The sequence below is a fragment of the Papilio machaon genome, chromosome 9, assembly GCF_912999745.1.
Source record: "Papilio machaon chromosome 9, ilPapMach1.1, whole genome shotgun sequence".
Classification (NCBI taxonomy): domain Eukaryota; kingdom Metazoa; phylum Arthropoda; class Insecta; order Lepidoptera; family Papilionidae; genus Papilio; species Papilio machaon.
In genome coordinates, this window is record NC_059994.1 from 1,969,768 (window position 1) to 1,996,306 (window position 26,539).

The 26,539-nt window shown below is 31.0% G+C and overlaps 1 protein-coding gene across 1 annotated transcript; it reads left to right on the top strand.

The window, feature by feature from the left end:
• The first annotated feature begins 1,360 nt into the window (after window positions 1-1,360).
• LOC106712851 lies at window positions 1,361-25,671 on the top strand. Its single transcript, XM_014505509.2, has 5 exons — window positions 1,361-1,430; window positions 12,702-12,857; window positions 22,147-22,266; window positions 23,192-23,240; window positions 25,337-25,671. The coding sequence occupies exons 2-5, from the start codon at window positions 12,706-12,708 to the stop codon at window positions 25,379-25,381; spliced, it is 366 nt and encodes a 121-aa protein (XP_014360995.1). The 5' UTR covers window positions 1,361-1,430; window positions 12,702-12,705; the 3' UTR covers window positions 25,382-25,671.
• The last annotated feature ends 868 nt before the right edge of the window (window positions 25,672-26,539 follow it).

A 26,539-nucleotide genomic window follows, 5' to 3' on the forward strand; every position in this document is an offset into this window, starting at 1 on the left:
TTTGGTTTCAGAATAACACGGTTAGGATGACATTTTTATTGTAAGTTTTTTTCAGTGAACATTTAGGCCCTTCTACACAACGCGCGTCGCCGACATTTCTATATATCATCGCCGAAGATAGTCGCTCCATAACGAAGTTCAAAAATAGAACTGACAATAACTTTCGATAAGTCACGTGATTGCCACGTGTTAGTTCTATACATTTTTATCGTGAAAAAAGTCGCTGCAATTTTCAAGATGGCGAAGCAAGTCTATACAGTTGAAATGAAGTCGCTATACCAATGTGCTGACCGAATTAGATGACTCGCATCGACGATTCAAATATGTGTGTACAGAGCCCGCGCAACTCTATTACGCAATATTAGTTGGAATGAATTAGGTTACCATGTTTCCGAAGCGCCTTACGATAATATTGACAACCTTTGTTTCGTTTAATAAAAAATATTGGGAAAATACGTCTAGTATATTTCAATAACTATTTATAATCTATGGCGTAGTTTCAAATAAGTGAATATTTGCGTTTAATATTGTCATATTTAGGATAGGTTTCCATCCTTAATTAATAGTTACAAATTCCTCGCAGAACAGTTAACAAATTTATCGCCGTAATTAACTATAATTGGGTCAGGTATCCGTTATTTGTTGTCTCAACGAGATCTCATCTTCATTGTCAGATGACTTAAACTTATGGACATTGTAATACGGAAAGTATTTGCTAAGCTCTTAAAGTACTTACGCGTAGGATATAAAGTTTAACAGATTAAACACTAATTAAAAAAAATTAAATGAAAAATGTATGCAAATAAAATATTGTAAAGAACTATAAATCCAGGCCACCAAGATGGAATGTCAAAAAACTTAATTATTTCAAGGGATTTTTTGTTGAAACAAATTTTTTTGAATCTTGAAAAATATTTGAGTATTTTTTACATTTGTCTTCTACTTATATCAAATTTAATATTAAATATTTAATTATTAAGGTTACATAAGTAATTTACGTTTGTTGTAATATTATTTAATATTTAGATTACTAGTAAATAAGTAATTATCATTTTAAAGTATTTTTATTTTCTTCTACGTCTACCATAACTCGTAGACTACAAGCTACGAGGCGTAGCACATTGACCCAATGTTATTTTAGAATTGCTATTTTTAGTGAATAAATAATGAGCTAAAGTTTGTGGGCGTTAATTTATAAATTTAAGCTCTGACGCATAACACAGTGTAATATAGCTTTATCTTTTAATTTCCTCCATAGAGTTTTAAGTTGTAAGGTACGCGTGCGTAGCTCCGCCTCTAGCCCGCCCAGCGCTGCCTATAAATGCTGCGTCCGTTGGCGACCAGGCCACTAACACTTGTTGCACTTTCGCGCGCCCTAACTTCAACCAAGTTGAGAACTTTCAAGCAGTCCCGCAGTCGACAAATCCGAGGTACGTAACATATCTTTCCTGTCCTCATCATTTTTTTTTTATCTTTCATGCGTGTTTAAGAATTTATGAATTTGTTATTCGTAAAATGTTTTTAAGTTTTTGATAAATTGGAATTTTCTTCGTTGATTTTTAGTAAAAATAATGATTAGTAACTGGTTAAAAAAAATAAATGAATTTCATTATATCTTCCTTTTAATTTAATTTTTATATTTTTGTAATTTTTGTTAGTAAATTCTTATAATACAAAAAGCAGTTGTTCTAACTATTTTTTTAGTGTGTTGTCAAGAATTTAATTTTTATAATATACAGTACATATTTATTTGAAGTTTGATTTAATAGCCAGTATGTAAAATTAAAAAAAAAGTCAATTAAAATCAGTAGAATAATTTTAAATTTATTTTATTTGTAAATTTTTTACATAAAATTATTGTAAAAATACCTTAATTAATTATCTAATTTATTTATAATAATAATAATTTATTCATTCCTTACAATTTACAAGTTTTACATAGAATACTTATAAAACATTTCATTTTTAGATATAGTACATGTGCAATTGCTAATCTAATTTATTTATAGCTTAATAATTAATTTAACAAATATTTCTTGATTGCAATTTTAATATTGTAGTCGATAAATCAATAAAAATGAACATTAACAGTATTTTCTTCGAACATTAGCTTAATATAAATTACCAGTCGTGAATTTAAACCTACGTGTTAATCATTTATAGCTTTACTTGACTATAAGCCAATAGGGAAACCTGATATTCATGCTGTTAACATATTTATACAGGAAATTTCCCAAAAAAATCCCTATAAAGGCACTGAAATCCAACGAATATAATTTTGAAATATAACAATTGCATTCTTTGAGCTTTCTCAGAGCTTTCATTTGCATCTATTGAAAATTGACAGAAAATAAAATTGGCGTGTTTTAATCGAGTTATTCTATAAATATAAAAGTTTCTAATTTTGTGACTGGATTTTATGATAAAATGTGTTTCTAGTATCAATTTGATACCATCTTTGGGTTCATCTAAAAATTTTCAAAAATGTATTATACAACTATATAAAACGGTATTTAATTGGTTATCATTACCATTTTTAGAAAACAACACATTCGTTTTAATCTATAAAAATAATATGAAATTCAAAAGAATGTTTCAAATTAACCAAACAATAAAGTATAGTTTTATTAATAACTTACCTTTTATTCCAAAAGAACTTTATTTCTACCACTATTATTATTTATTTATTTATTTACTAGCGACCCGCCCCGGCTTCGCACGGGTGCAATGCAAAATATACCTACTACAGAATAAATGCACAATTTATTTAAGGTACTTAAATGGATAAGGATTAATGCTGTATTGTTTAAAATCACTTCATAAAAGAATAAAAATGGTTATGCTGGGTTATCCCTAAGAGATAGACATATACCATCGCGGACTTTTTTGTTGAACTTTTTAAGGTGAACAATACTGTAGTACATTATTTTGGTCTATCTCGTAGGGTTCAGCCAGCGTTTGCAATATAAGCGCAAAAAAACGTGCTTATTTACGACATCACATTAGAAAACTTTAAATTTATCAGTGTTTCTCTACTATATTATGCATTTATTATACATACAAACCTTCCTTAAGAATCACTCTATCTATTAAAAAAAAAACCGCGTCAAAATCCGTTGCGTAGTTTTAAAGATCTAAGCATACCTACATACGGACATACAGCGAAAGCGACTTTGTTTTATACTATGTATTGATTTACAATACAATAAAAAAAAACCTAAAATAGAACTATGTCCCACAAAATTATATAAAGTAATTTGACTGTGGGATCAAGGAATTTAATTTAAATTTAAATTGATATAATATAAAATTAGATTAGTACGATAATTAAAAATTAAATTAAATTTAAATTTATATAAAATAAAATTAGATAAGTATGATTATTAAAATTAAAATAAATTTAATGAAAGTATAATGAAATCAGTTATGGGAAAAGAAGTTATGGCAATGCATGTAATAAAAATTTTTTGAGCTTTGTTTTAAATTTACCTTTGATACTTTCATCCGTAATGAATGCAGGTAAACTATTAAATATATACGGTACACGTTTTTTAAGAGTTCGGTCTCCATAATACTAAATTTTATTTCTTCAATTCAAAAGAGGCTGTCGGATATTATTTGAATTGAATGTAGTCGGATAGTATCCATTTAAGCGTATTTTCGAATTCTTGACTTCGTAAAAGTTTAAATTCTATTTTAAAACGAATTTATAGGAAGTTGAGAACGGAAAGAGATTCTGACATTATTCGAGTTTACGTATTGTTAAACTTTGTATAATTCAACAAATTTATCATTGTTTAATTTTGACAATTTTAATAGAAAAGTTTAGTAACTGTGGATTGTTATCAGAATTACGGAGTTAACTAAGAGTATTGTTAAATAATCTTACTAATGTTATAAATGCGAATGTTTGGATGGATGTATGGATGGATGGATAGATGGATGTTTGTTTGAGGTATCTCCAGAACGGCTCATCGGGTCTCGATGAAATTTGACACAGATGTAGATCATAGTGTGGAAGAACACATAGGCTACTTTTTTTAAATTCGCGCGGACGGTGTCGCGTGTGACAGCTATTTCGACATAAAACTAAAAATGGATACGCTAAAAAAAATTGATAATTTCCTCTTTCTATTTCTCAAATATCATTGCGCAACCCATGTTACTTGCGTTCTTCTTACTTGAAAACAAAAATTTATAAAAATCTTCGTTTGAGTTGACTATTCTAATTGTTTTCTTTTTATTAAAATCCATATAAATCTAAATATTTTATGGTTAGTCATAAAAAGATCTCAAACCTTAATACTAAAAATTTTCATTCATAGACAGACGCAAGCATGAAAATTATTTGTAAAACTTTTGTATTACAAAAAAACAAAGTACAGTCACGATTGTCTATGATTCCTATCTATATTGATAAGAACACCCATTTTATATTTATGTATAAAGTTTGAATTTAATATAAAAAAAAATGTTTTGAATATAACAAAAAGGGCTATATATTTCAACTTCACATTCATTAAATCTTATTAATATTACAAACTACGTATCTCGAAAACAGTTTAACGGATCTTGCTAAAATTTGTCATAAATGTAAAACATAGTCTCAAGGAACATAAAGACTACTAGTTAAGTTTTTTAATTCCGCACAGATGGAGTTTCTGACGACAACTAGATTAAATAAGTCCTTTTTGGACATTTTGCATCGTGGAGGATTAAGTAGAGATTAAAGATTACATAAAACGAAAGATATTAGGACAGATCCTGCACGCCACGTCTTTTCTATATTCAGAAAACTAGGTATACAAAATCATTGGTTAGGGGCCATTTAAGTCGTAAAAATAAGTTCATAATTTAGTTAATTTTTGGTGGGTTTCCATTGTCGAAACATGATCTAGAAAAATCTGAGATATCTTTGTACTGTTTCAGTAGAAAATCCTCGTTTTTAAAAATACTATGTCAGTCCGTCGTGCATGTTTTAAAATTTAAGCATAAAAGTATGCTAACTTATTTACTTTTTTATGTCATGTTATGTTAAAGTGTAGCAGTAGTCCTCCATTTAAATTACATATAATAATAATGCTTTAATGTAAAAAATCCACTTTCGCTATTTGTTTGTCCATTGGTGTTATATCTTATCTTTACGACTAAAATACCAAAGCTCATCATAACAAAAAGGTTACATTAAGTTTTACAACGTGATTAGATTATATTTATTGTTGAATTAATTCATTACAGAGGGTTTTCACTGTCAAAACACATGTTCAAAAACACATTATATTTACAGTGGTAGACCTTTTAATAACATCTTTTGCTTGGGCTACATCGATCGGTATAATACCACAACCATATAGAATACAGGCGTCAAGTAGACGTAATTCCGCGTTTCATCTGATGAGTGTTAGTTTTAGTCGAGACCTAATTTTAGTCCTCTTACCGTCTCCACCCTTATCTTATAAAGAAAGGAAGGGAAGGGGAGATAGATTTGGCACAAGAGGGATCGCATGGGATGAAATAAAATATTATTTCTATGCGTCCTCTAATTTGTTAATTAACGTTAGGCAACGTATCTGCAGAAGCTTATGGTTATTTCGCTATTTTGGCGAATTCAAGTGCCTTTTTGCTATTAAAAAAAACATGATATTTCCTATCATTGTCATTGTAGAAATAGAGATAGTTATCTCTGTCATTTCTGTCTCTGTCATTTTACACATGACACTAAACTAAATGTCATGTGTAAAATGACTTAACAAAGCTATTAAAATGCTCTAAACAAATACAGAGTAATCGCATTAACATCGGTAAACTAAAATGCTCGGTGATATTGCAGTGTATTTTGACTGACAACTAAATGCAAACAGGCTTAAAAATAATACTATCAAATAGTCATCAATTGAAACTATCGTCAAGTGTGATAAATATTGGATCATGGTGACTGATATTTTTGTATTAAACACTAGCCTTCCTGCTTGCATTCGAATTTGTATCAATTCAAATATTCTTTGTTTCCCTGGCGTTTTCATTTTCGAAATTATATTTTACTTGCTGTCGCCCGCGATTCCGAATTTAAAAAAAATCCTAATTCGTAGCCTATTTATTCTTCCAGACTATGTTCTATGGATGTCAAATTACAGCGAGATTCATGCAGCCGTTCTGGATATACCTTCTAACAAAAAATCCATCCATCCATCAAAACATTCGTACTTATAATATTAGTAAGATTTTTTTAACAGGACAGCTAACTTAAAAATTATAATTAAACGTCTAACCGTATTATGGATAATTATAAGTCACATATTTAACTAGTTTATGTAAAACCTTAATGAAAAAACAAAAGTCCTATTCCTAAACAATCTTCTTGAATTATCCTGTTTACATATATAGAAATTCTTATACCTTCTTAACCTTTTAACAAACATCCACTTTGGATGGGTGGATATTTGTTAGAAGGTATCTCCAGAACTCCTCAAGGGATCTAAATGTAATTTTGCATAAATGTAGAACATAGTCTGTAAGAACGCACAGGCTACTTATTATGTTTTTTTAATTTCGCGCAGATGGAGTCGCGGGCGAAAGCTAGTGTTATATAAATATATTTAGAATTTTTGACTTAAGACATAAGACGAAATACTTACAAGTATTTTATTTGAATTAAAATTAATTCACATGACAAAAGTAATTCAAAAATAGATACACTATGATATAATAATTCCATTTCAGTACAAAGGTTATATGGTCTTTGCTGATGTGGCGTAAGTAACGAGGGAATTGAGTTCCCATATTGAAATAGTTTGGTTCGTTAACTACATTACAAATGAATAGAACCACTCCAGTCTTTGCCATGTGTACGAAAAGAGTATTATACTTGACCGACAGAATGTAAGTAGTGAGCATAATGTTTATAAAATCATATTTGTAATTTATAATAGCAAAAAAAAGTTGACAGTTTTTTTGCTATTTAAAACGGACTATATTTTGTATAATATTAAACTATAATTAAAATAATTGAGCCAAAGATAAGATTAAGAAAAGATAACTGTTCAATCTTTGACTAATGTAAAGTTAAAAGAAATAAAGAAACATTTATCAAAAAAAAAACAACAACAAAAATACATTATAATTTTATATACCTGATATGTCGGAAAAATTATTGACTATGGTTTAGAAATTTAAATAAATTTAAATGTTTAACCTTTCGCTATACGAAATGGTATTGTTTTTATCATAACTATTTACATTACTCATAAGAGAATAAAATGAATTCTAGTTCCGGTATGTGGTCTGTATTTGAGTGAATTCTGATTTAACTATGACGTACGTAATCTCGCAGGACACGAAACATTTCTAAAAAGAATCCGATTTTTCCATTCGTTATGTCGCAAAAAAACAATACATTCCCCTCAAACTCCGAGCCCTTAATGCCCTTAGGGATCTCATACAATTTTTACTATTATAATATTGTCTTCCAAACCATGGCACAATTTTTATATTTTCAGTTATCCTGAAGCTATAAAACTTATCTTGTATTTAGTAAAAACTAAATAAAAAGCTACAGTTCATACAGAAAATGTGTAGCGAGTTAATTTTTTTTAACGAATAAGCAAGCGCTTGATCTGATGCCTGGTGTAAACTATGTCAGTACAGTAGGATATTAGCGCTCAAAATCAGCGCTACCATACAATTGGCTCAATGTAAAAACTAACTGGCGCCAGTGAGTCCATACAAACCATGCCAGGCCTGCAATACTGTCCAGTACTGGCATAATATAAACGAGGCATGAAGTTAGAGATAAAGGGGCCGAAAGATGGTACTGGTCAGTTTAGTAGATATTAAACAAGCACACGTGCTACATACGTGCCTTTAAACTTCTACGAAATCATTATTACATTTCGTAAGTCGTGTTATCTTTGTCTATTATAATTAAGCTTTAGGTTTTATTATTTAAAAAATAATATTTGTAATTGTTTAGTTAATTTTGAAAATAAATAACAAGCTGTCTCTCGCGACTCCATTTGCGTGGATTAAAAAAAACTTAATTAGTACCCTTTGTACTCTTCAAGACTATGTTCTATATCTGTGCCAAATATCATCGAGATCCATGCAGCCGTTTTTGTTTGTTGTGGATATACCTTCAAACAAACATACATCAATCCATCCAAACATTCGCATTTATAATAGTATTATTAGTTATATATTTTTATATTTAGTATGAAGTAAGATTTAAAATGGCTCAGTAGCAATTAAATATGAAACAGAGATAGTACGAGTAAAATGCTCTTTTGTTTAACTTGTATAGAAAAACGCTACAGTAATATTATTTTAAGGTTACAATTTCTTTACAAAATAATAAAAATGTAATTTTGTAAAGGACAAATAAAATTCATAATGAAATAAAATTCGTTTCGGATCTCGTTCTTGAATATTACAATTCGTATAATAAAGTTGAAATTTTATAAATACGTTTATGATTCCTTTGTACCAATATACCTGTGAATATTGTAACAAAGATAAAGGTCGGTACGCGAATTAAACACTGTTCAAATGATGTATAACAAAGAAAAATTACCCGAACATTTTACATTTGAATGTTCTAAATATCCGTTTTCGTATTTTATTTATAACTTATTATTGTATACATTTTTAAATGTATACAGTAACAATTCATAATAATAATATAGCACGAAGCTCTTGCTCACGACTCCGTCCGCGCCGAATAAAAAAAAAAATAAGTAGCTTATGTGTTCCTCCAGGCTATGTTCTACATTTGTGCCAAATTTCACCGAGATCCATTTAGCTGTTTAACATCCACATCCATCCATCAATCCATCTGAACTTTCGCATTTATATAATTATTAAGATTATAGTACTTATACTGTAATCATAATTTATAATTTTTAATTAGTAACAGCGTTGTTCGGGAGATATGTAAATTAAAAAATGAAATAAAGTGTAGAATATGAAATTCAATTTTAGGAGCTTGCATAAACTTAGTAATTTATCATTAGTAGTAAAAATCACTGTCCGATTTTCATGTAAAATTGAATCAAGTGAGCTTGTGCTTTAGCCTCGTTCTTACAAAAAACGATTAACATATTTAAAACATGAGTTCACATTATCTATCGTTTTGATTGAAAGACTAAATTTAGCAAACAAAGGCACTTCAAATTCCATACATGGCGGCCATATTGAAATTTGAACTTTTTAGTTACGTTGTGAAAACCGTGAGAAAACACGACACGACTGTTAGTGTTATATTTTAAATCGCGGTACAAAAAACCCGACTATGCGATTAAATTCAGTATTATTCACTATTCAGCGTAAAACTTTGAGTATAACTTCAACTATTGGTGCTTCAGTGTTCTTTTAAAGCTGACTTTTTTCTATCAGTTTGCTGTAGGGATGGGCGTATCAATGGCGTTTCGTATCAATTGTTTGAGTTGAGGATCCGTTGAGTTTGAGTTGAGATTACATTTCTCATCAATGGACTCAACTTCGTCGTACACAATGCAAAGATTCAAACTATTTACGATAAGATCCAACAATTTTTTTGTTTCTTTTTCAACTTATGAAGCTTATAAATATATCAGACTTATGTTGAATAAAGCGTCTTAATTTTTTTTTAATAAAACAAAACTTGGTAACCAACCATAGTTACTCTGAGTGTTTGGTAACGTAAAGGTTTGGTTCATAGGTTTAGTTTGTACTTAATCTACACTTAGGCACTCCCATTATCGACTCGAAACGGTATTATAACAGTCGAATTTCTATTGTTGAAACATAGACTGTGTTTTGAAAAATAATCTACGGCTACAGACTTTAAGTTAGACGTGACTCACTAAAACCCCCTCGGTGGCCATCTTCACGCGCAACTCGTGAGAGTCCCGGGATCTCCAAAGGAACGCACCGTGATTCTCTGTACTGGTATTTCACGACCCAGGGGTGAGAACCTCTTTCGTGCTCTTACATAACTACTCAGGACCACACTTTGTTGCCGTCTTCCCGAGAGCCTTAGAGACCTTAAAGTTATTTTATCATTGTTATCTAGAGATTTTAAGGAACTCATCGATATATTAATTCACAGAACAACAACAAACAACAATTTTTATGCTGCCCTGAATCCCATACAAAAAGTCTCTTTTGTACAACTCATTTGTACTTTAATGTTACATACCATCGTTCCTAAGCATTGTTTTTAAGTTTTGAAAACCGATTAGGAACTAATAAAGGCTGTTCGTTTATTTTAAGCCACGCGTTTACGTATTGAGTTTCCTGGTCCTATCTTCTGTTATTTTAAACCTTTGTTTCAAAACATCGAAGTTAATAGATTGATAGAAAAACATTTAGTTTGAATTATTCACAATCCTTTGAGTTGAGTTTTAGTTATTTTTGGTGAATATCGAAAACTGTTCAATTGTTTTCAAAGCATAAAATAACTTTTAATAATGTTAATGTTCCTTTAAATATCTGAGTATTGTTTTTTTTTTTTTTGCTGGTTTTATTTTTAGGTATCACACTTCATATTTCAATTGCTTGTTACCTCAATTAAAAATTAAAATTTTGTTATCTGTGCCCAAAGTCACAAGTGGTAGTGTAAGCTAAACATAATCTGTAATTTTAGTCCTCTTTCCCTTCCCTTTTTTTATAAGGAAAGGATGAGAAAGGGTAGTGGATTTTACGCAGAAGGGAATGCATAGGAAGGGGAAATGTTTTAGTTATGTGCCTCCCCTCCTCTTTCTATTAGAGGTAGGTAACGCGTCTGAAATTGCTGATGTCTAACTATTAACAGCGGTTGCTTCACTATAACGGAAAATTCAGGTGGTCACTCGATCGTTTTCCGCCTTATGTTATAAAAAATCAATAGCTTTCTAGCTCTTGGTTTCTGAGACCAAAATCTCTGAATAAAACATATCGTCATCCCTGTCAATATCATTGACAAAAAAGAGGAAACAATATGTTTTAAACGGGAATAATGGTCTCAGAAATCTAGGATTAGTAAAACAGCGATCCCATTTTCTTTGAAGTGCTGACAAAGCATTATCGAGTGTTGATTTACTAAAGGTGTTCTATTAAAATGTATCATTTATTATTACCATTTGACATCAAACCAATTTATCAATTGAAAAATAGCTGCTTGGTAATATTACAGAATACTACGAAATGAAAATAGTTTTACGACATTTACGTATACTAGTTGATATAAATTGCCGTTTAATCCATTCATATCAGCCTTTGCAATAAAATTGTACCGGGACCCACGTTTCCCGTACGCTACAAGGAATGTGTTAACTTTTTCACACTTAGATATTATTACTCTAGACGTGACGTCACACGGCAACTATTATGTGACCGGCTTTGTGATATATTTCCCTTTATGCAAATAAAATACGTGTTAACTACCGGCAAAATAATACAAAAAAATATAAAAACAGATTAGTCAGATTAATATGACATCAGGCCATAAAATCTTCAAAAAAATAAATAATAATATGACAATGACATTTCGCCGTCATCCGTCATTCTGTCAACATGTTATTTTGTATAGTTGGTGTTTTTAGATAGTAATATTAAGATATCGTGGTTAGAATAGAATAGGATATGTTTTCTATTTTCGGTCATAATTTTCTAAAACTAATCTACATTTTTCATTCATTATTAAAAGGTGCGTTTTCATATATTTATTTTAAAAAATCAGAATTAGATCACGTTGAAATAACACCGAAGTATCGAGAGAGTTGATAAAGTACTATTTCCATTATTTTCTTGCAAACAAAGAAAGAAAATATAAAGAAAAACAAACTTTTTTCAATTTAATTAGTATCGAAGTAAAAATACTTTCAGGGATAAGGGAGGTGAATGGAATTTTAAATAAAAAAAAATGTTTTGCTATTCGAAAACGTTAATTATCTTGTTTAGAAACTTTACGTTATAATTAACATTGTTCAATTTTGTATCTAAATTTGTTAAGAATTTGAAGTCCACGTGATACACTAAAAAACAAAAATACTTTATTTTAGAAATTACGGATTTAGAGCCAATTAAAATGATAGATTCTACATACACTTGCTGCTTGAAGATCCTATGAAGTTTTTTAAAAGATTAGCATAAAGCGATCGCAATGTTCCATCCACACCATCTTGATGGCTGGCAACCCACAACCGTGTTGTTTACGGGTTTTCGTTTTTTTTTCTGCTACGCACAGACTCGTTGCAGAATGGTCTATCCTCAGCTGTATTTTTAAACTGCTACGACTTAGGGTTTTTTAAGTAGCCAGCGTACCTTCTCAAAGGCCGGCAGAGCATATTCCGTTCCTCTGGTATTACAGATGTTCAAGGACGTCGATGAACACTTCGATGTTCCCGATGCTTCTTTGCGTCAAAACCTGATTAGTGGTCGATTATGATCAATGTGTGTAGATAAAAAAATGTTATGCCTAAAGGTTCTAGAAAGATTTCTGCAAAGTTTTGAGAATTTACTATACTTAGACCTTCCAAAGCAAAGTGACCTTCTAGCATTACTAGGTATATGTTGGGTGGAATATATAGAAATAATGCTCGTGTTAAGTTTGTAATAGTGTTCGTGTACTTGTTCATGAATAATGGGTTTTCATTGCTCAAACACTTGTATAAAAACAGATTGTTTATGCAATACGATGTATTTAATTCATCTCAGGATATTAGGATAACAGTAGTAATTTTTAACAGAATCATGCTGAGCAAGAAGATGATCGTCGCTGTTGCCGTGGTGTTGGCTGCGATCTGTCTCGCTGAGGCGAGGGAGGAGGGCCCCCACGACATGGCAGACGCACTCCGTATGCTGCAGGAACTCGACCGCTATTACACGCAAGCTGCTAGACCGAGGTAAGTGGACACTGAATTGCATAATTATTGTCCCTGCAAGAGAAACAAAAAAAGGTAGGTTTGATTTGATACGTTCAGTTTAGAACATAAAAAAAGTTTTTTCAGATAATTTTATTATTTGATATTATAAGGGCGTGTACAACACAATATACAATAATATTAAAAAGGCGTGTTGTATAAATTTACTTTGTCTGCTATCACTTTGATTGGTTAGGAAAAAAACTAGCAAAATAACTTTAAATTAAACAACTAGAAATCTTTTAAACTTTCTTATATTGGGAATTACTGGAGTTTCTCTACATTTTATTAACCCGAGCACAATTTCTTACAAACGCAAGCAAAATGAAATACTAAATAACTCTGTAATAGATAAAAATAGTTAATATTACCGATGCTCCGCAAAGCTGTGAACATTTAGGGCTTACGTAAACGGCAGTGTCTGAAGATATATTATGTTAGTGCTGCGCAGGTATGTTCAATTTAGATGTTTCGTATACCAATGTTATACCTCCATATTTTACCATTTGCAAATTATTCTTGTCTTCACTTTGATAAATTATTCTCAAGAGATGAATTACTTTTATATCCCATTATTTTTGGTCTTTTGTGTAAGTTGATACATTCATTTGTTTTAATTTTGAAAGGTGATTTTTTTTTTAAGAAAATGGCTTTGTTGTGTAAATAACAACTTAGGCGTTATCAGCCAGAAATATGCAGTCCATATAAAAGTTACGATAAGTGAAAAAAGGTTTTTTATGGATGAATTTAAACGGTTAAATTTATGTTCGGTCACTAAATCGTGTATTTACGCAGATTTACTCTAATCGTAAACGAGTAATAACCATTAGCATATTCGAGATATCATTTTTATTGTTAACTAGCTTTTACCCGCGACTCCGTCCGCGCGGAATAAAAATTAGAAAACGGGGTAAAAGTTATCCTATGTCCGTTTCCTGGTTCTAAGCTACCTGCTCACCAATTTTCAGTCAAATCGATTTAGCCGTTCTTGAGTTATAAATAGTGTAACTAACACGACTTTCTTTTATGTATATAGATAGATAGCTTTCTGTAGTATTATTTCTGAAAGATAAACAAGTTATTGATATACCCCAAAATAAATTTGCAGATAAAAGGAACTGCATGTTTTTATTTGATAAATTTTTAATATTTTCTATGCGACCGACATTAGAAAGAAGTTAAGGCGGCGGCGTAGGCGTTATATCAAGCTTGAAGAGTAGATTCCTATCACTGATAATGGCGTTTGGATGGTCGCCAAAATTCAAGTATAATGCGATACAAATTTCACACCAAAGCTTGTATACAAGTGTTTTATTTTAATATAAGAAGTAATTTATTGCACTGAATACAATCCTGAGTACAATCATTTTATAGTGCATTTTATTATGGTGATGTGTTTGTTATTTATTTTTTAAAATTATAAGTTGGCAATTATTTTCTGAGATCAATTGACGTTTCAAATTTTCCATACAAAAGTAAATATATTGCCACTTTTTCACCCCCCCCCCCCTTTTGGGAGTTTAAAGTACATATATAATAATTAGCGTCGGTGGCTCAGGGGTTAAGCACTTGACTTGCAATCTGCAGGTCCTGGGTTCGAATCCCGCCATGTACCAATGTGTTTTTCGATTTTCGATTTACATATGTATATTTATCCGACGTTCTTACGGTGAAGGAAAACATCGTGATGCAACCTGCACATATCTGAGAAGAAATTCAATGATATGTGTGAAGTCAACCAACCCGCACTTGGCCAGCGTGGTTGACTATGGCCTAGTCACCCCTAAAAATTGGGGTAGGCTCCGAGCCCCTCGGTGGGGACGTATAGTGAGCTGATGATGATGATGATGATGATGATATAATAATTATCCACATATTTTCCTAACTTAGGTCCTCTACTTGCAGTAGCCTGTTGATATTAATAATAGACAAAATCTTATTTTAAAATTATCACGTGACTATGTCTTGTTGTGCATTTATCACACGTTACCGTGTACAAAGGTGGGCAGATGTTTCGTAATTTTCACGTAGCCGTTCCTATTACGCCCCCTACATGGCCGACAGGTCAGCAGACAAGATAAGACCCGACGTCACGAGCAAGATTACATCGCCGGCGTTGAATCGTAAACATCGATCCAACGTATGACTTGCAGTTTCGAAAATAATTTCTACACGTTCTACTACAAGTTCATTGAAAATAAACTATTAATTGAATAATATATATATAATAATGAAAATTTATAGTTATATTTGTATAATTTTGGTGCAACGAAGTGTTCATTATTAGAAGTAACTACGTTTCAGTTATTTGATAAACTATTAAAATATGTTATAATTTAAACCACAGATATTTTGTTATGTTTCAAAAATAGATACAAAAAAAATAAACTTAGAGTTAACATTTCGACTTTTATATTAAAGTAGTTTAAGAGTAACTAGTATGTCATAGAGTAAACATACTTTGAGAAGACTTCTACAAACATGATTAGATTTCGTTTGTATCAAACAAAAAGCTTACAGAGGCGAGTGTAATAAAAGTTTGCCATGTTAAACTGTTTAACGCTAATGCAATGTTCAAAGGGGAAGACAGTTATGTCGGGCGAATACAAGCCAACTTTGCAACTCGTTACGTGCCTTGACATATTTCTTAGTTTGATGTAACTATAGGAAACATTTTGTTTGTTTGTACTAATATTAAAAAAGTTAGAGTTTTTGGCTGTTATTTGCGAATCGATTGGCCCAATTCTACCTTAAGTTACTCCGGGCTAAGCTATATTTTATCACACTGGCACAGTGTCTTTTTGTTTATTTCGAATAAATCTGATAAACAAGAGAAGAAATTTTTACTTTTATATCAAAAGCTATACTAAGTGAATGTGCTAATGTTTTTTATGTTATTATGCATCTATCTGAGTAAAGCCGGGATAAAATATTATTTATTTTTTAATCGACAATGAAGGAAATGCAACAATAAAGATATTACGCCATTATCCTATGCGTTTCCTCCTCTACAAAAATTCACCAGGATTAAAATTAGGCCTCCGGCACGCACACCCATCAGATGAAAGGCGTAATTGCTTCCACTTCACACCGTATATGTACAGTCGTGGCATTGCATCGGTCGAGCCATCTCATTCATGCAACAGATGTTGCTTTCTAACACTATTAAGTAACTATCATTTGGTAGATTTCATCTTAAATTTCTATTGTTTTTCGGAACCTCCGAGTTAAAGTTTTGAATCTTGGAATAAAATGATCCGTTCTTAGGAATGAATATCACGTTGCATTTTTGCATTCAAAAAGCATTATTCGATAATGCTGCAACAGTGGAACTAACTTTTAAAAGATTTGTACGTGACAAGATTGAAGAAATTGATTTTATGCAAGTCATAAAAGTTGCCATTTAATATTGTGATGATTTATTCATAAGTTCACAACTTTTGGAAACGCTTGCTGTTTTATTATTATTTTTTTAGTTTATTTCAAGTAGCGCAATATTCGATGTCAATACAATTTTTAAATGAATATTTAGATATAAACAGTTGGTTAATTAGCAAAAAAGTTTTTTTTTTCAAACCTTCATCGAAACCTTTAATATCGAAGATAGTCACTGGATTCAGAGAATATAAAATGTTAAAGTGTTATTTAATTTTGTCATTGTAACAAGATTACACATTAATGAAATGAAATCCCCTCCGGCCAGTGGCGGTAGCACAATAATGAAAGACCAAACGAACTTATTCAAACACTTTGTCAACTTTAAGCATTTTTAACTGGAATTTTAAATTATAGAAAAAGCGAAAATTTTATTTTGTCTCCTTTAAGAGAGCGTTTCTTTTGAAAGAAGCATCCGGTAAAATTGACAAAGAAAACAATCATTTAATTATTATTAATACCATTATGAAGTTTAATCATTACTTTTACAATATTAAATTTTTTTTTGGAAGTTTAACCCCTTTCGATTTAAGTAAGCTATCCTGAAGAATAAGTCATAAGACCTTATAAACATTATTTAGTCTAGTTATAAAAGAACTAGCTGTCGCTCGCGACTCTGTCTATACGGAATTAAAAAAAAACTTAATAAGTAACCTATGTGTTCATATCACATCTATGCCAAATTTCATCAAGTTCTGTTGATCCGTTCCGGAGATACCTTCAATCCATCCATCCATCTAAACATTCGCATTTATAATATTAGTAAGAAGTAAGATATAGTAACAATATCTTGTTTCTTAAAATTTATCTAGTATAAAAATCAGATGGATAGAAAGAAATGAACATCGACAATATAAATAACTAAAGTATAAATTGAAGTCGCGTGGAAATATAACAGAATCTACTTCTTTTGTTGGATGTCAGTGAGGACATGTTTTTTTGCTTCTTTTCTCATAAACGATAAATATGTGGTTAAATTTATAGAAATGATGTGAGTTATTTTTCTGTGAGATGTTATTTATTATTACAATAACCGTGATATTTATTTTCATTGTTGGTTCATAAAATATTTTTTTTATTATCAAGTTAGAAATTATTATTTTATTTTTAATTCTAAGGAGGTCGTGTCTTGTAAAATATCTTCTTTTTCTACAGTTCTTTATATAAGGTTAAAGTTTCAATTACAGAAATAAAACGACTGCTTTGGCGTGACAAAGAAAGATTATTCAACTCAGCGATGTTAGCCCCATAGAGTAAATCCTTTGAGATTTTTTTTCCTAATGCTATCAAGGAATTTGATTGAGTGCGTCTTACAAAAAGAAAAAAAAAAAAATATTAATTATAACTTGATATTATAAATACAATCAATTTTTTTAACGTTGTTAATATTTCAATTAAAAAAAAACTATGTTGCCAATATGTCGAAGTCTCTTATTAACTAGTCCTTGTGATAATGACCCGTGTATATGTTATTTTGATAATTGCTAAAAAAACGTTTTTTAAACATAAATGTAAGGTTCATATCTTTTCTAGTAATTGCCTTGTAAAAATGTGACTCGTAAGTAAATAATGTTGTTTTTTTAATAAATAATAAATCACGTCATGATTTGCTTTGAAGAATCTTTAACTTTAGAAGAGGAAATTTTTCACCTTAATTACATCCTTTGTTACGAAAACATCAAAGTTATTGTCGATAACGAACGAATAACGAACACCTATGTTTTATCATAAATTTTTACACTTACAGAAGCACACCATTTATTTTTACAATTGAGAAGAACATTATTAACTAGTTCAAATTCCATCCGTTGTTTAGGTACAAAGTTAAAACATGTATAATACTAAAATATATTGGTTGTCTTTCACGCCTACTTTAACCAAGTATAGTAAGAAGATGAAGATTTATTTAACGGTAGTAACGTTGAAATAATTATATCATCAGTATATTTAACGTAAAACAAACAACAAAATGTTTACTTTTTCTCAAACCTTACAGATAGTTTTGTTATCATTTTTTTTAATTACAGAATAAATATTTTGTTACCACTCTAGACAATACAAAGTCCTATATAGGAATATCCTATGAAAATTTTATTCAACGATTTACTAAACGTAATCTATTTGTATATTACAATTTGGGTATAGACTTTGAATTGGTTCGTGCAATCGATATTAATTAGGGTACGAACATAAACTGTTGGGGCAGCGTTCTCTGTGTATCCAATACCTTAATGTTTAGGATAGTCAGCGAATATGTATGCAAATAAATGTCTACGGAACGTGTGTGGTTGCTCTTACAAATAAATAATTTTTGGAGATTAAAATTGGTTGGATTAAAATAGGAAAAACCAGTCATTGAATCTTAAACAAGTATAGTAGTAATAGAATATAAGTGAATAATACAGAAATAACTTATAAATAAAATACTGTTAAGATATTGTAAATAGGGATGTAAAATGCTAAATAAATTTATATTTAACTAATAAGTTAATATAATTTTTTGAGCATATTTTATAGTAGCTGTCGACCGAGACTCCGTCAGCGAGGAATTAAAAAAACACGTAAAAAGTAGGCTATGTGTTCTTTCAGACTATGTTGTACATCTGTGCCAAATTTCATCAAGGTCTGTTGGTGTATCTGTCTGTATGTATGTTCACAAGGCAACGTTTGTTACGAGTAAACTCCTGAACGGCTTGTCCGATTTTGACAGAATTTGAACGGGAAGCTAGCTGATGCAAGCGGGCATGTTATAGGCTACTTTTTTTTAAAACTGCGCTGACGAAGTCGAAGGCGACTGTTACTAAAGTATAATACTTAGACTGATTTTGAAAAATGATGTGATTCAATATTATAATTCTGTAAAATTGTTAAGGCAGAAAAACTTTAACTTGTATAACGCAAAATATCGCATAATTGTAGTTAGAATTGTAGAGCATAATATTATTTACATTCCAATTTGGACACTGGATATATTGTGACAATGTGAAGAGGTGCTTGTTTCACAAACCACTTCAACGCTATTACGCTCGCCTGCGTCAGCTAATGAGTTGTTGTACTGCTGTCCTAATTATTGCCTATTAACGATGCATTAATGCTATTTGCGGACTTTTAATGAGTACCGCTTTTTGTACTACGTAGGTTGGGATATGTTATTTTTGACGAACTGACATTAATCTTTTTTGTGGTTGTATTGATGTGAATTTTATTGTAACTGTCTGAAGCTTATACCTATATATACCGAATTTAATGAGGTTATTCAGTTCGTATTATTCGATGTGTGATAGGTATGTTAAAATTGATTATAGATTATTTCTATTATATCTTTGAAAAATCTTTATGAATAGCAAATTACCAATAATAATAATAATAAATGATAGGACATTGAAAGAATTGTGTTCGGAATAAGAAAGAAATGGTTTTAAACTATTTGTTTTTTATGATTTTTTAACTAATTAGCCCAATTTATTATTAATTAACCCAATTTGCCTGAAACCCAACAGCGGTATTGATAATTTACTTTCTACACAGCTACATATTTATTTAGTTGTATTTCCGTAATTATTTGTCGTTTGCTTTAGTTACAAAACGTTTCATCGTTGCCCTCTTCCCTCTACAGCATACTAGATAATGTTATCACACGTTATACTGATACACTCAAAGACCGTTTAGATTAGATTATTGTAAAACGAACGGTGCTAAACTAATTACGCTTTATATTAAACGTTGATTAACAAGTGTTACCGTCAGTATCTGATAAACAAATTTTAAAGGTGACTCCGAAATTAATTAGTACCTTTGCTCTCTGATCCTTCTAAAGACATTAAAACTGGATTCTTTGGGATGAGAATTTATGGGTTTATTCCATAAAAATGTACGAACTTTAGCTCAAGTATTTTTTTTAAATTTTATTTCATAAACATTGAAAGCTAGTAAATATTTATTTGTAAAGAATCTTATTTAAATTTGAAGTTGTCTTTTTAAAATTGTTATTTTAAATAAAAGAAGTGGCTATTTTTTTAAATTTTCGTGAGACATTATAATAAAATAATTGAGAACGGCTTAACTCATGTATGCTCGTCTGATGACGGCACCGACTTATTTCGGACCCGTCGGTGGATTCATGTTCAGGGCGAGTGTTTATATTGAGTACTTTGCGATCGAGTTGCGTCTCGTGCGAGCAGATTCATACGTGAGTTAGTCGTTCTTTATTAATTTAAAAGAAGTAGTGTTCTGTTTGTTTCCTAATTTTATTTTTTACTTTTATGGTAACTGGATTTTTAAGGTCATTTAAAGAAAAATTGACGATTGACATATGTTTACTGTCGATTATTATCCATTATTAATCTTTACCGACGAAGATATTTATATTATGTAGTTGGAAACATCAGAAAATTGATTTGTCAATGTGTCAGGCTTGTACATTGATGGATTAATAATGTCGCGCGGACTAAGGCCCATTGCACACAAGGCAATGAATTTTCTAAACCCGAATAATTTAGTCGCTAACCGATTTACGCAATGTCATAGAGGCTAGTACACCGGCACGCGTCGGTATTTTGTTCTTTAGTCGACAAAACCAGTCACTCGCAATCTGTTTATCAATAACGTCCTGAGAAATGTCACTGCGAATTTCAAGATAACAGAGCTAAAACTATACAGTTGATATGTAGTTGCTATGCCTGTACTCACCGACTAGACGACTCGCGACGACGGTTTTATGTTGATTGTACGGACTGCAGCGCGATACTCGCAACGCTATGATATAATATTAGTTTCGAAGGTTTTCGTTGCCTTGTGTACGAAGGGCCTTAGAGTCCATACTGTCAGAATGTGACACCAAGTCGCGGTGAATAATTTAGATGCGTACTGAATTTGGTGCTATATTGAGTTGAAAGCCTTTACTCAAATAGATTTTCTGAGTTAGATTTGTTTAAGTTGTTGTTTTGTTTAGTTGATTTTGTTAAGAAAATATATTGGTGTCTCTTAATGAATTCCTATGGATCAGAGCACGCAAAAACATTTACGTGATGACTATTCGTTTTTAGAGACTTAATAGCCATTATTGGAATTAAATATGGTAATAAAAAGTACTTTGAAATGACTGTTTCCACAAAATTATCTGCAATCTAAAATATATGTAGTTCTAGAGATGACATCAACAGCACTTTCCTTCCGACAGTTTTACCTCATAGCATTTAGTTTCTTTTTAATGGTGCTTAAAATATTATGGGATCTGAAATACAATACATGATTTGGATATATTAAACAAGTTATAAAGGCATTTGAAACATCGATATCATTGGTATATGCGGCTTGTATGTATATGATAAATAATTCACTTTATTTTAATGATTTTATTTTGTTGTATTATACTATATTTTGTATAATATTAGCTGTCGCCTGCGACTCCGTCCGCACCCAGTTAAATTAAAACTTAAAAGTAGCCTATGTGTTCTTCCAGGCTATGTTCTATGTTAGGTGTATGAAAAATAGATAGTAACCAATTCCTAGACCTACTGATAATGCATATAAAATTTCATAAAAATCGGTCAAGCCGTTTCGGAGGAATATGGTAACTAACAATGTGACATGAGAATTTTATATGGAGTGAGATAAAATTAGTTCGTGAAGATCGGTTTTTACATTTTTAAATGTCTTTACCTGCATTGAAAAACCTTTGTTAAAAATAGTTGATACCAATTCAAATTATGTTTCAAAGTATTACCTGACTCTTAAGAAATATTTATACGTTGCTACTACGTATCTTGGTCGTGTCGCACTTCGATATATCGTACCGTAGTGATGTGATATGTTATATCATTATCGACATTGGCAGGATTGACCGCCGCGACGTCGCGGACGGGGACCGTGTCGACCCAGACTTGTTAGATCGCGCGGTGCGGCTACTACAGCTGCAGAATCTAGACCGCATTTACTCCTACCACACCCGACCAAGGTACGATCGATGTATGCCCATCCCTATTCCCTCTAGTATCGATATCGCGACGCTAGCACGTTCAGTGTAACTCCCGCATGTAGTTCTTTCTCCCTTTTTCTCGATGTTAGATCTTCTTAAACTGTGTACGCGTTTTACTTTGACAACGAATCATGTTCTAATACTTTAAAATGTTTAACCACGGATTTAAGTACTTTGAATGCATGTTGATGAAGAGTTCCAGAGAAGAAACTTATTATTATTATGAATGTATCGTTTTAAATGAGATATTAAATAATATTTTCTAATTCATGGCATTTAGGTTTCAAATTGAATTGTTAAGGACCTATCACTTTGGAATTACGAGTGCGCTATTTTTATTTCACTCAAATTTTTTTTTCGTGAGTCATTTAATAAAATCCCTCTTTATATTTGTGCAAGTTTTGTATAAACAGTTTAGTTATTTTAAATTTGAGGTAGAAGGAACCTTTTTTGTAAATTATTTTATTAAAGTACAAAATATCAAATCTGATGTTTAGTCAAAATTAATAATGGTGGTTTTACTTTTATCATAACAATTTAATTTACGATTGGCATTTAACTAATTATTCGTCTCTCAGTGAGATATAGTGTCGTGAAAATTCCTGATTTTATGTCTCAAGACATTTAATAAAATACAAATTTATCGTCCTACAACAGTTATCTCAGAATCACAATTAAATATTTTCTATGTATAAAAGCACCTTTTTTAGTAAACAATATTGTATGTGTTATCTTTTTTGGGATTTCTATCTTTTTTAACGGAACTGTTGGAACTTTGGAAACAAGATTTGAGTTGTATCAATGAACATTTTGTAATATCTGTTTCCAATCTTTTTTTATATTGTCTTTTTTATCTTTTGTACAAAATGAATGTCATTTAACATTGTTATACTTTTGTTCACAGGTTTGGCAAACGTTCCGAAGCATTCACAAACTGGGCTAAAGACCAAGAAGTAAGTTCTTATAATACTAGAATGATATAAACGAGCAGGATGTGTAGATGTCAATTTATGTACAGTAACTATCACTGACCAAACATTTATGTTAATACTAGCTTTTACCCGCGACTCCGTCCGCGCGGAATAAAAAAAGTAGAAAACGGGGCAAAAATTATCCTATGTCCGTTTCCTGGTTCTAAGGTACCTCCCCATCAATTTTCAGTCAAATCGATTCAGTCGTTCTTGAGTTATAAATAGTGTAACTAACACGACTTTCTTTTATATATATAATATATATAGATAGAATAACTAAAAGTTAAAGGGATAGAAAAATCGTAAGGTAATATAACACAGAAGTAATTCTAGTAAGGCGAGGTTTTTAGGACGCTTTACATCTAGCGTTTTCATCTAACCTTGGTTTTTCTCTGTTAATAATCATTAGTTTTGTCGACTAATAAAATTTTACTCATACCCCAAATCACGTTCTATGTTAACAATAACCACTTTGGTCTTTTGTTGCGTCGATTAAATGGCTCATAAAATACTACATTATTGTTATTTTATGATCGTCAACAGTAGTTTTAGTAATAACAACAAAATCAACTAACAATACAGAACTTATGAACAATACAATATGATTATAAGTTTATTAAACTAGTTTACACATAAGTTTATGATGTACTTAAAAAGGTTATATTGAAAAAGGTCCAATATTTATAGTCTCAAAATTATTTGAAACTACTGAGTAATCTGTTTTAAACGAGTTTTCAAGTTATCCACAAGCATTATACATGTCTTAAGAACGTTTTTTTTAAGATAATTCTATTCACCGTTTTCATGAATTCATCGGACACTAATTTAGTAAAAATAAAGTGATCGTGTCCGGTATTTGAGTCAAACTATATTCTATTACTATAAAATTCACAATTGTATGAATAATATGTATTCATACTTTTCAAATTATGCGACTTTTTTAATTGTCTATGCTTCAAAATTATCAAAGCTTTTATCATTTTTAATTTCGTTATATTAGATATTAGCATCTTTAAGAGCTTTTATTGAATATTCAAATTTAATATTCAATTAGACAATTCATATTAATTTCTATGATATAATTTAGATCAATTCTGTTATAGATTTTATATAAATCTTCTATCTATATATATAAAAGAAAGTCGTGTTAGTTACACTATTTGTAACAAGATCGGTCGAACTGATTTAGATGAAAATTGATGTGGAAGTAGCTTAGAACTAGGAGACGGACATAGGAACTTTTTTATCTTGTGTGCATTTTTTTTATTCCACGCGGACGGAGTCGCGGGTAAAAGCTAGTAGATATATAATAAATAAATTTTACTGTTAATGTAATATTGGGTTATATACTTAAATATGGTTAATATTGTATTGAATTTCACAATATTGAATCCTTATCGAAGAGTTCACTTGAGAATGTAAAATCGTATAATATTGAATATTACAGTAATATTCTCTCATATCGTACGTAGCTTGGATTTACGTGCGTCCTTTTATGACTTCATATTGACTATTAAATGGTCTACTAGCAGATTTGAAATAGTAATAATAGTAGAGCACCTCTATATATTAAAGGCTAAAATCCTATCGCGTTCAGCTCGAAGTGGGTTCTTAATAAGTTTTATTGGTTTTCTAATAAAAAACGTTACTTTGCTAAATTGATTTGATTTTACTGTTTTTATTGTGAGATGATGGGCACATATTTAAGTAAGTTGATGATCTCATCTTCATCATTCAATCATTCAATCTTGAATGTCGTTGGTTATAAAAAGAATACCTAAGAATTTGAGGATTAGGATTGTGTGAGTGTGGATGCGTAAGACAGGGGAGAAATCAGATAATGTCGGCTGATTGAGATGTATGGAAGATTAGTTTACACTGTGCCGATTGTCCGTAAGCAAAAGGATGACGATGATGATGAGCTTTATTGCTAGAATAAAGAACTTTCATTACATTTTTAATACATTAATAGTTGTCTTGTTTTTTAAATTACTGGTTATTCTAAAAGACTACTATACTTGAAAATTTATTATCTTTAAAAAAAATCCTTTGACTAACTTGTCTCGTTTTCTTTCCAGAAGCCGGATCTACCGGCGTGGTTGACTTACGCTAGGAGGAGATGAGTGGAGCGAATCAACCGGCGTCATAACTAAACATTATATTACTATTCTATTACGTCAATGTACCGGACTCAAATGCTACTATATCTAAGGGACTCGTTTTATCTTTAAATTTTTCTAATATTTAGTCGTAGATTAGATGTCAATTCATCGTTAGTGTTTTTTTATGTTCTTTTCTATTTTTAGTCTATATCAGTAAGAATGGCCTGTCTATAATTTTCTTTTAAACAGTATTTAGCTACAGAAAATGTATTCGACTAGTAGATATAATTTTAGCGATTGTATTAGAAAATAATTTCATCATGATCATATTATTGGTCGTAGGTATTGTTACAGTGTATTGTATTCTATGGATAAAACATCATTGTAATGTTAAAGATAATAAAAGCAATTCAGAAAACGTAATAATAAAAACTTGTTTCATTTGAAGCATTTAGTCCTAACCCTGAGAGTTACTTAACATCAAGTAATGCTCGAACTTTCCTTGTTTATAGTATCTTGTAAATCACTCTGAAGAGCGTCGATGGCTCAGGGGTTAAGCAATTTACTTGCTATCTGCAGGTCATGGGTTCAAATCCCGCCTTGTACCAATGTGCTTTTCGATTTTTGATTTACATATGTATTCACCCGTCGTTCTTACCGTGAAGGAAAACATCGTGATGCAACCTGCATAGATCTGAGTCTGAGAAATTCAATGATAAGTGTGATGTCAAGCAACCCGCACTGGGCCAGCGTGGTTGATTACGGCCTGTCCTTAGGGTAGGCTCCGAGCCCCTTGGTGGGGATGTATAGTGAGCTGATGATGATGATGATGAAATCACTCAGCGTTTCTCTTTTTCCCCGACAACTGGTTTTTTATTATTAAATAAAGCACCATACATCGGAACCTAGATAAAAGAGAGTCCAAGGGACTCAATAACCCGAGTTTCTAGGTTATTGAGATCGTCCGTCGGCACAAGACAATGACTCTCGCTTATAGAGTTTTTACGCTTATACACTGTTCGACTGTACTTCTGTCCTCACATGCTCTTTTTTTTAAGTGTCTTCTAGCTATGGAAATAAAAAAATCACTGTTTTTTACTTAATATAATTTTATTTTACTTAGTACAATTAATTATTTTGTCAGTACATTAATATAAATAAACGACTAGCTTAAACTGT

Coding starts and splice junctions, on each gene's coding strand:
- LOC106712851 (XM_014505509.2), top strand. CDS start 12,706: ATGCTGAGCAAGAAGATGATCGTCGCTGTTGCCGTGGTGTTGGCTGCG. Junction 12,858..22,146: donor ACGCAAGCTGCTAGACCGAG/GTAAGTGGACAC, acceptor CGACATTGGCAG/GATTGACCGCCGCGACGTCG. Junction 23,241..25,336: donor ACTGGGCTAAAGACCAAGAA/GTAAGTTCTTAT, acceptor TTTTCTTTCCAG/AAGCCGGATCTACCGGCGTG.